The following is a 15,745-nucleotide window of genomic DNA, read 5'->3' as shown; positions in this document are numbered from 1 at the left end:
ATTGTTTCATTTTTAACTTTGTGAACTACCACTCTTTTTTTAATTTCTGCATATGTATTGCTTACTTTTCTGACAAGCACAATCACCGAAGCCTTTCGATATTTGTGAGGACAGCGCAGATATAAATATTATACAATTATAGCCCTGTATTGAAGGCGTTGCATACGAGGCATTGTAAGCAAAACTGCAGCTACATTCAAGGACAGCTGATCCCATTGACCAGTTTTATTAAAGATATCAATACTACGTGTGATATAGTTTACTTTGTATAACATTATTATAGAAATGCCCTGTGGCATACAAGTATGCTAATACTGATACCGAAGAGCAGTGGCACAATAAGTTTTCCTACTTGCTGTTTATAATTTTCTTTTGTGTATTATCTTTGCAATGTACTTCATTTAAATTATAAATGTGGCTTCCTTCTGTATTTGTGTGAAATCTTCTGGCTTCTATAGGTGCAATAAACACTGAATAAAGAATGAAACAATTAATGTTGTCATAAAAATGTGCTTTCCATAGTACAAGTACACCAGCAACACAATGAATCCACAAGTGCAAATGAATGCTGCCATTTTTACCTTGCCGCTATGTATTCAGTTTTCATGCCATTTAATTCACACTAGCAGAGGAAGAAGGCACCTCCTGGCAGTGTTTGATTCTAGGACATAATTATGCTGTGGGGCTATACTCGCATTCGGAAACAGCCGAATAAACTCTAGATAATGCACAAATTCCGTCCATTTGTTTTATTATATAACGAAAATGGATCCCCGAGGCGCGTCTCAACAGCGTCGTCGCACCACACAATCTTGCAAAATAGTACACGTAAATCTGAATAAACGGCGATCACTTCGGCCTTTAGAATGCAGGCTAATGCTATTTATTTCTCTCAAAATGAAACACGCCCACCAGAGCCTTTTATTAAGCGAAAATGCGACAAAAAAGTGCCCTTCAAAACATCTCGTTTCTTCCTAGGTGCAAGACAGCGTGACAAAAATTATTTCTCCCAAAATAAAACACGCACACTAGTCTTTTATTAAGCGAAAATGCGACAAAAAAAAGTGTCCCTCAAAACATCCCATTTCTTTCTAGGTGCAAGACAGCGGGACGAAAAATTAGCAATACGCACCACAGCTTAAGGTGCACAACGGCTGATTTGACGAAACTTGAGTACGTAGGAAAAATAGACCACACTCGGGCGTCTGGACGGGTTTCGAGCCGCGAGCGCTGGCAACTCCACTAACCGCGGTGGTAAGCGCAAGTGACGCCTTGAAAATTTTCTGTCTTCATGAGTCAGACGCCCCAGTCTTGCTCCACGTTTCAAGGCATCGCATTTGAAGCGAAGAACGGCGCGCGCAGTAGCAGAAAACCACCACCCGCATACGGGCCTCCAAGCCTGTGACGGCAGGCGCCACTAAAAGTTACCACGTACCAAACAATCACAAATGTTCCGGCAACCTTGTGGGCCTATTCCGCCCCAGAAGGCACCGCACACGGGGCCCCTGAGAGAAGGAGGGTTGGCTTCAGAGGAGGTTGGCTTGCCGAGGCTAGCGGAATCACGTGACGCTCCCTCCTAGTATTTTTTACCTCCATGTTGAGAGCCGTCAATAAACCTCGTTGAGCGTCCACGCCGCGTGCCGCCGGCCAGCGCCGCCGCCGAAAATCCGTCGAAAATCCGTTCCTTGTGGTTGGGCCTTAATGGTTAGAGCATCTGGCTGCTTTAAGCGCAGAAAGCTTCACTTTAAAAAGGTGAGGTAGTCAGAAAGGAGGAGAAGGAACCCCTGCTCACATATCCTCCTGAGACCCAAACACAAGTATGAGTAATAATCGCTCTTCAAGGTGATTTTTATTGTGTACTGTTATGTTATGAACTTAAATATACAATTTTTAAAATTTAAATACCACGGTTAGATGCCAAAAGCTGTGTCTCCATGTCTCCCCTATCTCCATAATCTCCTCACCTTCCGTACTGTAAAAACTGCATTTCATAGCTTAAAGGCCAAGACGAAGATGGAACTACATGTAGTTCCATCTTTATCTTGCCAAAGTTGCCATGTTGCTGCCACGTCCAGTATTTTCACGCAACCACAGTGATTTCGAAACACACCTCAAGCTTGCTTTTGGGCGTCTGGGATGACACAGAGGTATCGATCAATTTAGGGTCAACTTTCTCGAAAGCGGATGACAAGAATATGAGTAAACCACTTCTTTACGGTTACACATGCACCATACTTCATAGCCAGAGCGAATATTTTGGGTAATCACCTACGAGTGAATTTCTAAAAATACTTGAAGGCAATGTGCAAGGAAGGAAGGAAAGAGTGGAGAAGGAAAGGCAGGGAGGTTAACCAGTTCAGCACAACCGGTTTGCTACCCTACACATGGAGCGGGATGAGGGGGAATAAAAGATGGGGAGGAGAGAGAGAGAGAGAGCACATAACACAGCACACTCATCGTCAGTCACAGTCCGCCACAGTTGCGTAGTACGTGACATCACTGTCACAGCCGCTTGTCCAAGCCAGTTTCCTTTAAAAACCTAAGTAGTCCCTTCGTCACCTTCAGCTGCGATGGCTTCTGACAACGACACGTGAGAATCGTTTCAATTGACATTGGTCGATTGTCCAGGTGTGCTAGAACGGACGCCAGGGACTGTCTCGGAACATTCAGGACAGTCGCATAGAATATGTTCTAGCGTCTCCTCGCAAAGACAGGCATTGCAAAAAGCATTGTCGGCCATTCTAATGAGGAATGAATAAGATTTCGTGAATGCCACCCCTAGCCATAAGCGATAAAGCATAGTGGCCTCTTTTCGGCGGAGTCCAGTTTGCATACAGAGATGCATCAAAGATGGCAGGCGGTAGTGACGATTGCTCCGGTTGGTCTGGCTGCTTGGTGTGCACCATAGAGAGAGCGTGATCTCCTGTGCAAGCACTCGAAGTCTGCTGGCTGCGTCGGACCGTTAGAGCGGTATGGCCTCTTCCTGTGTGTCGTCAAAAGCTGCCCGAGCGGCATTATCGGCGTTTTCATTCCTTATGACGCCGCAGTGACTTGGAAGCCATTGAAACGTCACGTGGTGTCCTTTCTCATGTGATGTATGGAGTAGGTATCTAATATCGAATACGAGCTGTTCGTATGGCCCGCGACGCAGAGCTGATAGCACAGGGCTGCCATTGAGTCACTGAAGATTGACCATTGTCGAGGTGACTCCCGATTGACGAAACGAAGTGCAGCGCGAAGAGCAGCTAGTTCCGCAGATGTCGATGACGTTGGGTGGTCAGTCCTGCAGCTAATGGTAATAGCTCTTGCTGGGACAACCACAGCACCGGACGAACACTGGAGGTTTGTGGAACCATCAGTATAAATATGTACACTGTCCGCATACCTCTCGTGTAGAAGCAGAGACAGTTGTTTCAGCACAGGTGACGACAGCTCAGATTTTTTCTTGATTCCTGGTACACTGAGATGTACTGTGGGGCTAATAAGACACCGAGGGGGTATCGATGGTTTAGATGCAGCGGTGAAGCCTGAGGCAAGTTTGTCGTTGTACTTGATGATAGATTAAGAGAACGATGCTTGGCACCTGTCTGAAGGTAATGTTGCAAGGTGGTGATAGGGGGCATGTGCAAAATGTCTGATGTGCATTCTCAGGGCTTCCACCGTAATGCGAGTTTGCATCGGATGGTCCCGAGCAATCGCAATAGTTGCCTCTGTTGACGTGCATCTGGGTAAACCAAGGCAAACTCTCAGTGCTTGAGCTTGTTCTACCTGAAGAACATGAATATTAGTCTTGCAAGTGTTGTTCAGTACAGGTAGACTATATCTTAAAAAACCGAGAAAGAGAGCTCTGTAGAGTTTCAGCATTGCGTCTACTGACATCCCCCATGTCTTTCCTCTCAAGTATTTAAACAACTGGGAAGTTGCTGTCAGGCGCCGTTTCACGTAGGCCACGTGTGGGCTCCAACAGAGGTCTCGGTCAATGATTATGCCAAGAAACCTGTGGGTTCTGACATAGGAAATGGTCTGCCCATTGATTGAGATGACATAAGGCGTCATTGGTTTGCCACTAGTGCGCATTTTTCTGGCGATATGCTGAGACCTTGCTTACACAAGTAGCTCGCTGTCAAAGTTGCTGCTCTTTGAAGCCAGCGCACGTATCTGAGGACGTATGACTTCCGAAGTCCAGACAGAGATGTCGTCTGCGTATATTGAAATCTTGATGGTAGTTGGTAAGTATTCAGCAAGTCCAAGAAGAGCGAGGTTGAATAGCGTCGGGCTGAAAGCACCGCCTTGAGGAACGCCTCTGCTCGTATAGCGTCACGTAGTCGGGCCATCGTCAGTTAACACAAAGAATGAGCTTGCAGATAGGTAACTTGCAATCCACAAAAAGACTCTACCACCTAGGCCAACCGTCGCAAGAGCAACGAGAATGGCCTCATGTAATACGTTATCGTATGCGCCTTTCACATCTAAGAATAAAGCTGCAGATAAACGCTTACGGGACCTTTCGTGCTAAACATACGAAACGAGATAAACTACACTGTCGATGGAAGAGCGGTCACGTCGGAAACCAGCCATGGAATTCGGATAAATGTTGTAGTGTTCAAGGTACCATTCTAGGCGGCCAAGGAGCATCCGTTCCATTATCTTGCCTACACAGCTGGCCAGCGCTATTGGGCGGTAAGAGGTGAGCTCGAGTTGGGATTTGCCCTGCTTCAAGAGTGGCACCAGGCTGCTTACTTTCCATTCATCAGGAACGTTTCCCTCTTGCCATGAGCAGGAATGTGCAATGTATTGTACAAAGGTTCTTAGGAGGATATTGAAGTAAGCAGAAGAGGAATGTCGCCTGCAGGGGTCAAGGTAACAGAAGAGAGCCTCTGCTGCAGGTAGGCTCTCTTCTGCCTCCTTGCACCATTGCTTTTGATACTGCATTTGCTTCTGTCTGAGATAACACCCCCCCCCCCCCCTACAACCTTTTTAATAGCTCTAGAACACTCCCAGGCCTGCTTCCTACAACTCATAGTGTATAACAAAAATTTCCAATAGGGCCCGGAGGTACAAAGGCATAGCCAGGAATGAGCACACAAGGCACAATAGTTGCAAAATCACAAAAGAAGTCAATCTGAGAGGCTTTGCATCAACAAACACCACAGTAAATGGGAGGCAAACCAGGTGAATGTAGCAAGCCACTAGCCACATTGTACATGCTAACTTCCTCATTATTTTTGGTGCACGTGACGATTCCAGCCAGGGGAACAGATGTTGAAAATCAAAAAGCTGAAACAGCAATCTCAACGAAGTTTTTCTAACTGATGCAATATAAAAAATAAATTTATTTTCATGTGTATAACACCCTAAATGTTTCGAGCGTAGGTGCTTTAACCACCTCTATGCCACGCAATTATCCTGAATTCTAACCAAAAATGTCTCAATTATTTGTGAAGACCTCAGTTGCCAACATGTTTTACTTTCAAACCAGCTTGTCCATGGCATTGCTAGAAAGTGCAAAGTACTATCAACGAGCTAAGCTCGTCTTTGGCCGTTTTCATAAGAAATGTCTGGATGAACACGGCTCGTCCATGGTACAGAAGGCTCGTCCATGGCACAGAAGATGTTAAAGCCACCAAAGAATCAGATCCACAGTATTAACCACTTACTTTCTTCCTATAGTACAGCTGTTCCAAGCTTTCCTTAACTATACAAGATCACGCAATCCAGCTCTCACCACAGCCTCAGGACAGCTGCGACCCAACAGGCTCGGCAAGTCTCTCCTGATGCCAGCGTTGCAGATGTGCTGGTGGCCAACTGCAAGAAAATGTGAGCAGTGAAAACACCTTGTTGCACAGGTTGTCTGCCAGCTGGGTCCTCTGTTATAACCATCCTACATATAAGTGTCACAGCTGCAATTTCGGCTATTGTTATCCACAGCTTTAGCACTGAATTTGGGTAAAAAATGTAAAGCTTCTTAGCGCAACTACAATCGAACCTCATTAAAATAAAGTTGCATATCACAGAAAAATACCTTTACTATAACCAATATTCTTTATAAGCATATATTTGTTACACGCTGATATCGGCGAGAAACATTTTAGATTTGCTTTGTTATATCCAATAATTTGTTATGTCGAGGTTTGACCCACAAGAGCAACAGCAGATAATTAACTCTGCAAACAATGCTCCAATCGTCCACAACAAGCAGCCAAGAGCGGTACAAGGCCTGCGCGAACTTCGCCACCACATTTCCATCCATATATTTATGATGCCATTTTGTTCACTTCACAATGTGACTGACATTCAGTTCCGCAATAAGACTGCAATCGTAGCACTCAGCCAAGCTCTTCCTGGCATGGTATCGATATACAACACTTGACAATTGCAGGGGTGGAAGTGGGCTTGACCCTTTTGGAGCAGCTTTGGAGTAGTAAAAGGGGAGTTTTCGAGCAGCTTCGGAGCAGTAAAAGGGGAGTTTTCGAGCAGCTTCGGAGCATCAAAAGGCGAGTTTGGAGCAATGCAAGTCTGGTTTGAAGCAGAACCACTCAGTTATATAATATATATATGTAACGGTGCACAGATGGTCCGTGCATGGAAGCAGAGGAAGATGACGAATAAAGGCAGTGTTCGGGCGACCATGTTGTTCTACGTCCGCAACCTCCTCCTCGCGTCACACTAGTCGACAGGATAACGACCTTGCAGCCACCGCATCGCGCTCACATCATCATGCAAGTATTAAACACCATGCCGTGAACCCGACGCGCAGAGATCTACCACCGACACCAACCAGCATCATGACCACACCATCGGAAGCCTTGGACGTCCCCAAGTACGCTGGATCAGCGGACGATGGGCCCGTCGAAGAATGGTTCCGCTTCTACGAGGTCCACGCAACCACTGCATCATGGTCGGAACAGGAGATGGTCGCCAGCTTCGATGAATACCTGACCGGTGAGGCATTTCGGTTCTACCTGACCCACGTATTTGAATATAAAGAATCATGGAAAGAAATCAAAGATGAAATGATCAGTCGCTTCAAAGAATATGATGAAGAGCCCTGCATCATTCACCAGCAGCAGGAATTTGAATGCAGTTGTGCACAGTCACAACGTTGCACTAATGAACAGGCTCATATGAGAAGATGGTCGGTGAGTTTTCCTTGTCGTGATTCTCCCGCGAAGAGGACACGCAATCGCACGCATAGCATCAACTTGACATTCCCAGTAAACGAAAAGCCATTGCACACTAAGCGAAATGCACGCGAATTCGTTGCTTCGAAACCCAACTCTGAACCAGGTTTGGCAACGTCACATCATTCAACCATACGTACGCCTTCAGCACGCTGCAGTGCTCATGTCGCCATTGAAGATTCTGACGCATTCCATCACTCATATCGAATGCGCTGGCCACTACGCACTTTCAAGTCACATGACTCTTCTATGAACATTAGGCCGCAGTGCATGCTCTACGCAATTGAGCACGTCAGGACATCGCAGACAGACGACCTTTCTTCGGAAGAACATGGTCAAGCCACACCCGCTGTGACACCACCCAGCAATGAGCCACCAGAAATTCCAAACTGCATAGACACAAACTTCTGTATCAGCAACACGAATCGAGAAGATACAACAATCACTTCTTCTGATGAAATGAAGCCAACTAGCTTACCGCCAACACGAAATCAGAATAACCGCAACAGCACCAATGCACATACCTTTCAAGGCGAAGACAATTTGGAGCCATTTAAATCTAGAGATGGAGCTGCTTCGCGATTCTCAAGCTTTATTTTGCATACTACACCTCAACAAGCCGCTGCCACTTCAGAAGCTTCGCACGCGCCAAGCAATATCACGCACTGTCAAATTGCAGAAGCGTCCAGTCTGAATGACGTCGCAGTAGCCTTTGAAGAGTCCTCTGTGAAGCCGAACAATAATATTCCGAAGATCAACTTCAGCAACTTCAAAACAACTTCAACGACCCCGACGACAACTTCGAAATAGACGACGACAAAGAGCGTCACCGATAGCACAGATGCGACAACAAGAAAGACGTCAACGAGCAAGCCCACTCAACTCAAGGCGAACTCAACGAATACGGCGTTTTCCCAGAAATGAACGTCGCCGAAGATGTCTTTATCAGCGATCAAGTGTTGGCCTACCCAGAAGACCTCAACGGCGACGCCACACAGTACGACGGAAAGGACACAGACCATTTTCCAGCCAGCTCATCCAACGGACCTCCAAACGAGATGCAGCACATGTCAACCAGTTGCGGCAAGAGGACCGAGGCAAGCAGCACATGAGAAATCACAGTCATGGAACAAGTACAGGCCAGACAATGTACCATTCGGTCCCTAAAGACGTCCAGAAGAAGCCGTTCGGCCGATGTTACATGGTGCCTCAACCTTTTTCATTTGCGACCAGGGCACCCATATGTCGTCCGGAACGCTGCAGCCAGCCTCGCCCACCTGAGCTGTGCTACACGTCACCGGACAGCTGTGCTTTTCTATGAAGTTGATGCGGTTGAAGAACTATATTGTGATAATGGACTAACTGCACATTTTTTGTTTTCATTTATCAGCGTACTCTTGCTTCCGCATATGTTTGTTGCTCGTGCTCTCTTGGGGGGAGGGGGAACGTGTAACGGTGCACAGATGGTCCATGCATGGAAGCAGAGGAAGATGACAAATAAAGGCAGTGTTTGGGCGACCATGTTGTTCTACGTCCGCAACCTCCTGCTCGCGTCACACTTATATATATATATATATATATGGGGGTTGGCTAACACTCCCAGGGTTACTTCTAGTTATAAAGAAAACCTAAATACCCCAGAAAGTGCATGGGAAAATGACTACACAGTAGCTCAATGGTGACAGCATCGCATGCGTAATGCAAAGACGTGGGTTCGTTCCCCCCTGCGGACAGTTGTTTTTTTAACTATTTTTATTAATTTATCATTTCTTTAATTTAATTAGTAAGTACAATAATGCCCTAGAGGGCGCTGCAGGTATTGTATATAAATAAAAAGTACAAGTAAATTCCCCCTATGTTGTCCTTGGTGTCATTGTTTGTTGGCTTCTTATGATATGATATAAATCGGGCCCCTCGGTTCCCTTTCTTCTCGTTCACATATATATATACGTGTGTGTGTGTAATTTGTCACTCGCAGTTTCATGTATTAAACCACATGCAGCGACAGCAGTGAACGACATGCCAAGTTGTGCTGTCGATACTAGGAGCCGAGCGATCAGCAAAGTTTTCTGACAAGCCAGAAGCGAGCAATGCGACGAGCAACGGATTGCACGGGCAGGTCAGACCTTCTTGCTGCACAAGCACGTTGACGTGCTGCCATTATAACGTCTGAGGGCTTATGTGCAGTGCAAAATATTTGTACATGGAGGAACTCGCATTCACAAGAACGTCCCAAAACAACCCAATAAATCCCAAACAAGAAGGCCTCACTTAAAAGCAGCATATTTCGAAAACGGTCCAGCCGGCTTGCACAAACCGAAGCCCTGTGAGCGGTTGTCCGGTTAGTTGTGGCTTTACTGACCCCCGGTAACTGGATCAAACAAACTTTTTTTTCCCATGCAGACTTAATGGTTCCTAAAAAATTACGGTGCGTTTTCGTCCGAGGCAGCTATTGCGTAGTACAGCTCCTAGACAGTCTTGCTCGCACTGTTCTTGTAGCTTCACCTCAAATTAAGTAAGGTCACTATACAACACTTTCTACGTTATGTAGAAAATGTTGTATAGCTGACATTCGCCACATCACGGATGACAGCTGAACGAATGCGTCTCTCCTGCTCCCTGTGCAAAGCGACTGACATTTAACATCTTATTGTTGTCTCACATTTGGCGGCACCTGGAGGCACCGGTTAGGAGCAGTTTCGGTGCAATAATGCGATTTGGAGCAGGATGGCTCAGGAAAAGCGAACTGGCAAAGCGTGGCGCAAATGGCTAGCACTTCCACGCCTGAAATGGTAGCGGCAGCTTATGCAGCCTAATCACTTTGACTGAAGTGCCAATCCTAATCTATCTGTAGTCATTGAAGGAAGCATTCATAAATGTGGTCTCTCTCTTCTTCCTTTGTGTACACCTTTGCCTTTTTCATGCCGCTTGTCCCCTTACAGCCTTTTTTCATCAAGTGCAAGTGACAGTCAGTGTGAAGGGATAAACAAAGATATTCAACTTTTTGCAGTGCGTCTTCTTGGTTGCGGCACACACCAACAAAATGGGACATTGTCAAGGAAGCATTCTATACAGGAACTCAGCTCAAGTATCTCTACTCTGTTTTCAAACAAGGCATTTGCATTGTTTTTTTTTTTTTATGTGTCCCCACACTTGGATGTTTTGCCTGTTCGTGCATGTGCTGCATGACCACAGTGTGCTCATTGTTGCTTAACAACTGGGGCTCCTCTTCCTCATACCAGCAACATCTATGAACATACTATTTCATCATGTGCAGAGGGCTCAAGGGCAGACACATCATGCTTTCCTGGGAGGAGCCTCTCCTGCTTTTCTGGACCGATTATAGAACCTTCAGTTCGTGACCGAACTTGCTGCATAACCACATGTTTTGGTCCTTGGTCTCCTGATCACAGGGCTGCTGCATTATCGATGTAATGTCTTCTATACATTGCACTGCCAGGCCCACTGTAGGATGAACAGCACAAAAACTGGCTCTTTTGTGCCCATTTATACAGCTGGCACATCTATAGATTGAGTTCCAGTGGCAGCAAATGTGTACATAAAACTGAATTCTGTGAATGAGCAAAATGGCACAATTGCTTTACCTTACATCCAGCACTTGAATAACACCTTTTCATTTGGTTGGCACAATGACTGAAATGTTTCGTATGTCACGTTATCGAAGCATGTGAAGTTACAGAAACAGCTAAACCTAATTTCTGAGAGTCATTATTCTGACAAAAGACTTGTGACATTGCTAGTTAAGGCAATAGTATTGTCGAGGTCATACACAACAAAGTACAATCAACATAAAGAATCTGCAATATTCACAAGAGAAGAAGACAGCAGGTGTGTGCAACCTTGCAAAATTACAACCCAATTTCCAGCAAAGATGTTTCTTTTGAGCAGTTGTAACAAGAGTTTCAGTTTCCTGTAATAATATCACATACATCAAAACATTGTGTGTATATAACTGTTCCATTTCAAACCTTGCTCACATGCAATGCTTTCGGGTACTTATTAGAAATTTTTAAAACGCCAGTAATTCATAAACACACGTTTATGAAATCACATGCAAATTTGGAATACAGCATTCCCCCTATTAGAGTGTACTAGATTGTGGGAGTGGGTGCAACGCAGGCTGAGGCTTTTTTTATTGAAAAGTTGGTGGCGCCGCCGTCGCTTTCTCCCGAATGAGTGGCCCCCGCGCGCCGGCCGGACGCTTGTTGCATTGGAGACCCTACCACACTTGCATGGAGCTTTGACAGGCGGATACTCGGTGGCGGTAACACTGATATTATTCGCCACCGATCTATTGTAAATAAAATGGAAAAAGAGCGGCGGAAAGAATGCAAACGACACAACAATGACGGTGCGTCGAGCAGACAACAACTACTCAGCCCGTGAGCTCGCTTCAGCCAATGAGCGCTGCCGAAACAGCCGGAGCCAACGTTTATTGGCCAGAGATTCAGAATAATGCGACGGCAGCACCGCCACAATTCCAACGTTTTTCGCTTCACCCTCGGCGCTTGCCAAGGCGTACGCTGGACCCACTCCCCCATTCTAGTACTCTACCCCTATGTTCATAAAATTTAACCTCAGTTATAGTTGTAATTATGGCATATTTTTCCACCCTACTTTTGACAGTGGGGGGCAGTGCCCCCCTGCTCCATCAGTAAGTACACCTATGTCGCTGTGCGTAGATCCCATAGTAACAATCATGTCATTGAAGTACTACACCAAGATATGCCACGAAAAAAATTTAAAGAAAAGCCCCGGCTTCTCGAAAAAGTCACTCCAGCTATGAGCAAGCTGAATGACATCATGCACTTGCACATCATGTGCATGCACCATGTGCACCAATATGAATGCACCAATAGAAAGTAGCAGCGAGAACAGCTGCGAAATTTTCATGAAATACAGAAACCACAGAACTAGCTCTGAAAATGCACCACACAGCAAGGAGGCAGAAAGAAAATACAGAGGAGGTGGGGGTCGCAGGGACGGTGGTGGCTGTAAAAGAAATATTGCGGCAGAACCCATTCCACGATGACTGTCAACACTAACACATTAGCATTGAATCAATATAGCGACATAACGTATTCCCACCGTCGAAACGAGTCATGTATGAGGCGCGTGTACTGCATCGGGATTCCTCTTTCATGCTTCCCTCACACTTGGCATTATCTAGTGCCGCCACCGCCACAAAGCCTCCGCAGGGCTTCAAAATACATGGCGCAGCAGTGCATGCGAGCGCTGAAAATTCACCTCTTTGCATCCATGCTCTACGACATTTCTTTGTTTCTACCTTGGCTACAACTAAACCCCTTTTAAATGTTCTTGTGGCAGAATGCTCACCGAGCCGCTTTTTATAAGTTCTAGTGTATAGTATGGCAAAACTTTTGTTGGCGAGGGGCTCTCTAGGAGCAGACTTCTGGAGCTCATTCTATATTTATGATGCACCCTGGCCAAACGTCAGCTCAGTAATGGAGGCATTGCAAAGAAGCAGCCATTGGAAGTGATCATGCCTAAAATTCAAATAAAGTTCATCTGGGTCACGCAGTCTTGTCACTACTTCTACTTTTCTTGCGATCAAGCGGACACAGCAGGTTCTCACCCAAGGAACTTGATTTAATGAAATCGAATTCACAGTCATTTTTGCCGGCCTTGAGATATGCTTCTAGCAAGCACTGTAGTGACTCCTAGTCACTGCAACTGTTGTTCATTTCATGAATCCATCTGAAGAATATGATATGCACACACTCTGAACAACCCTGCAAGTAAAGAGTGAATAAGTCTTTGAAGAATAGCTGCAAGCACTGAGGCGAAGGTACACACATTATGTAAAGCTGACAGGAGCTCAACTTAGTTCGCAGCGGGCATGCCATTGGCATGGTACAAGTATTAACCGCACTCCAGTGGTCACTTCAATATCTAGAGCGATTAACTACAACCTCAGGTATCATGCAGTTAGGAAAGTGAATTGGTTCAAACGTTTCTTGGTCTTGAAACTTGTCCAACTCATAACAGACTCTGCTGCACAGAGTTGAATTCTTTTTCAGACCAATGCGAGTTTGTGCTTCAGAATGGCCACTGCGATGCTCCACAAAGAACTTGTAGAAGGCTGACTCGATGGATGTCATACCAAGTTGATCAACTCTACAAAGATATATAAAGATCTTGACATTGTTGCTACTCAAAAGGTCTGCACTGAATTCTGTATAATTAAGCTGTGAAATTATGTTGAATAGTCATGTCAATGCAACCAAGAATGTCAACACACTGCCTAGGCTCCATCTGTAGTACAGGGTCATTCAGTTTAAATCGAGGCGAGTCATTATGCAACAGCCATTGTAAAGTAGCATTGCTGGTTATGGAAATGGCCGTCCTAGACTTCACATCGGTACATAGCAGCTGAACAGTCAAAGTCCCTGCAGCCATATATCTGGGCGCTTTTAGGTCTTCCATGCTATTAGCAGCACCTTCTAGTCAGTTGCTTTTTATTCTCCAACCGAATGTCACTTTCTCTTTTCTTTTCTTTTTTTTCTTTTTTTTTTGGGGGGGGGGGGGGGGGGGGGGAGTGGGGCAGGGGCAAATACTGCTTTCTAGCATGGTTTGTATATAGCAAAAGTTGCAAACTGCACTTTTGTAACTGCACTGATAAATCTCCAGAGCATCAGAAACACTACATTGGTGTGCTTCATTTACTTGCTGCAGTATGTCAGTTTCCATAAAGAGCAAAGAGCCTGCTGAGCTCACTTGCAAGCTGCCTCTGACTGATGGAGTTCAGATAAACAGCTACATGGGGGCTATGAAAGACACCAAAGTAGAGAACCACTTATGCAACCAATGCATGAGCATTTTTAAATTCTTCCACAGAAATGCGGCCACTGCAGCTGCAAATAAAACCAACTACTTAATTCTCAGCTGCAAAATACTGCCACTGAGTCACTGTGGTAGGCTACAAGCTGTCTCTGTTCATCTCTTGGCACTGCTCTGACAACAGCTATCTCATTAACCCTTTTGGACTTCCTTGGCAATCAGGCATTGGTGGTGGTTGGAATCTTCAACCCCAAATAAAGGTCTGTCCTGTAACAATATATACAAACTCAATATCGTATTTGCCGGGCTTGGCTGAACCACCATCGATATGTTGCTATTTTCATTGTCAAAGTTGCAGTCCTTGACAGTGGCATGTGGTGCTAGTCACATAGTCCTTCACTGACTTTACCTGGAGCTGATGTCACACATGGAAGCAGTACTGGCCAAGCCCCTTCACAGACCTTATGGCACATGAACTTAACACAGGGATCACCACTGCAGGTTTACCTTAAAATTGCTGTTCATGTCGTGTCCACACTAACAATGTACGTACACTCATTTTGACCTTTTGAATACAAACTACCAAAATATAAACATATAAATGATTGCATAAACACAACGCAATCCTAGAAATAAATGAAACGGTACAAGTAAACTGCGAATGATCAAGTGTTGCACTTTAAAGCATCGATTTCAAAATTGACAAGACAGCGTGACGCTGACCTGGTGATCGAGCGGTGACAACCAACGCTGCGGACCGCTTGTTCTCTGCGCACGCGGACGGATGGAGCCCTGAACGTGACTGTCGAAAGCCAGTGCACACCTGGACAGCCAACAAATCGCCACGAGAACCCCTGTATTCGGCGTGCACACACCGGGCATCCGGGACGACATGGAAGCTACCGGTGGAGACGTTCAGCTACCGAAACATAACAGCGTTTCACGCACCACTCCAAGTGATGGGAGTCAGGGGAGCCTTCGCTGGGTTTTTATCGAACCAATCGAACCTCAAACACTGCATGCACGCGATACCTGCATGCTAGCGCCGCTATGTCCAAATCCACGCCCCAGCGATGGCTCCCTGACGGTTCCCTCAGATTAGTCAGAACTGATCTCAAAGGCTATGCTAAAGCTAGTGTCAGAAACCCAACGTCTATGACGAAATTCCGGCTCTCGAAATCACGTTAGGCGCCTTCAACCAGCAAAAGCATAGCCTTTAAGACCCGCAATGTAAATTCAGAGGGCGCCACCCTATGAGGCGCATGGATGGATGGATGGATAGATGGATGGATGAGGCTGAACCCTTTAGCGGTGGCATACGCCACCTAGCCATGGTGGCGTATGCCACCATGTTACAGTGTACTAGAAGGGGGCAGTGGGCTTCTCCTCTGAGTCAGCGTCGCATCCAAGAGGTGGCGCCACTGGCAACTTCAATGGAAGCTTTGCTTTTCCTTGCGTTTCTGTCGGTTTCAGTTCGAAGCAGTTCACACTCTTATTTGTTTTTAATTTTGGCATACTTGACAGTCTTTACATATCTTTAGCAAGCACTATATTTGTTTAGGCCACATGATATCTGCCATAATAGTACCTTGTGAAAAAGCAAGACGGCAACTCTTGGTAAATTTGCTGCCTATCCTAACTCCAGACCTTTTGTGCAAAGAGGTCGTCGCTGACGGATGTTGCTTATGCGGAAGGGGCCTTCAAATTTTCCGCATTATCGGGCAATCGTTAAAAAAAAAAAA

At 45.7% G+C, this 15,745-nt stretch overlaps 1 protein-coding gene across 2 annotated transcripts in view; it reads right to left on the bottom strand.

Annotated features, from left to right (window-relative positions):
* Positions 1-15,091, bottom strand: part of LOC119433196 (phosphatidylinositol 3-kinase regulatory subunit alpha-like) — a 143,347-nt gene extending 128,256 nt beyond the window's left edge. The window contains exons 1-2 of one of the 2 annotated variants that reach the window (XM_037700344.2): positions 14,727-15,091; positions 5,726-5,805 (exon numbers count right to left, since the gene is read on the bottom strand). Coding sequence is in view for 1 of the 2 variants with exons in the window: in XM_049659248.1 (XP_049515205.1) it covers positions 5,726-5,805; positions 14,952-15,024 (153 nt within the window). In the remaining variant the exon portion in view is untranslated. The remainder of the gene's footprint in view (positions 1-5,725; positions 5,806-14,726) is intronic. The other variant, XM_049659248.1, reaches the window with a different exon arrangement.
* Between the last annotated feature and the right edge of the window lie 654 nt (positions 15,092-15,745).

Source organism: Dermacentor silvarum, chromosome 11 (assembly GCF_013339745.2).
Source record: "Dermacentor silvarum isolate Dsil-2018 chromosome 11, BIME_Dsil_1.4, whole genome shotgun sequence".
Lineage (NCBI taxonomy): Eukaryota > Metazoa > Arthropoda > Arachnida > Ixodida > Ixodidae > Dermacentor > Dermacentor silvarum.
Note: the sequence above shows the minus strand (reverse complement) of the source record. Positions and strands in the feature narration are given on the sequence as shown.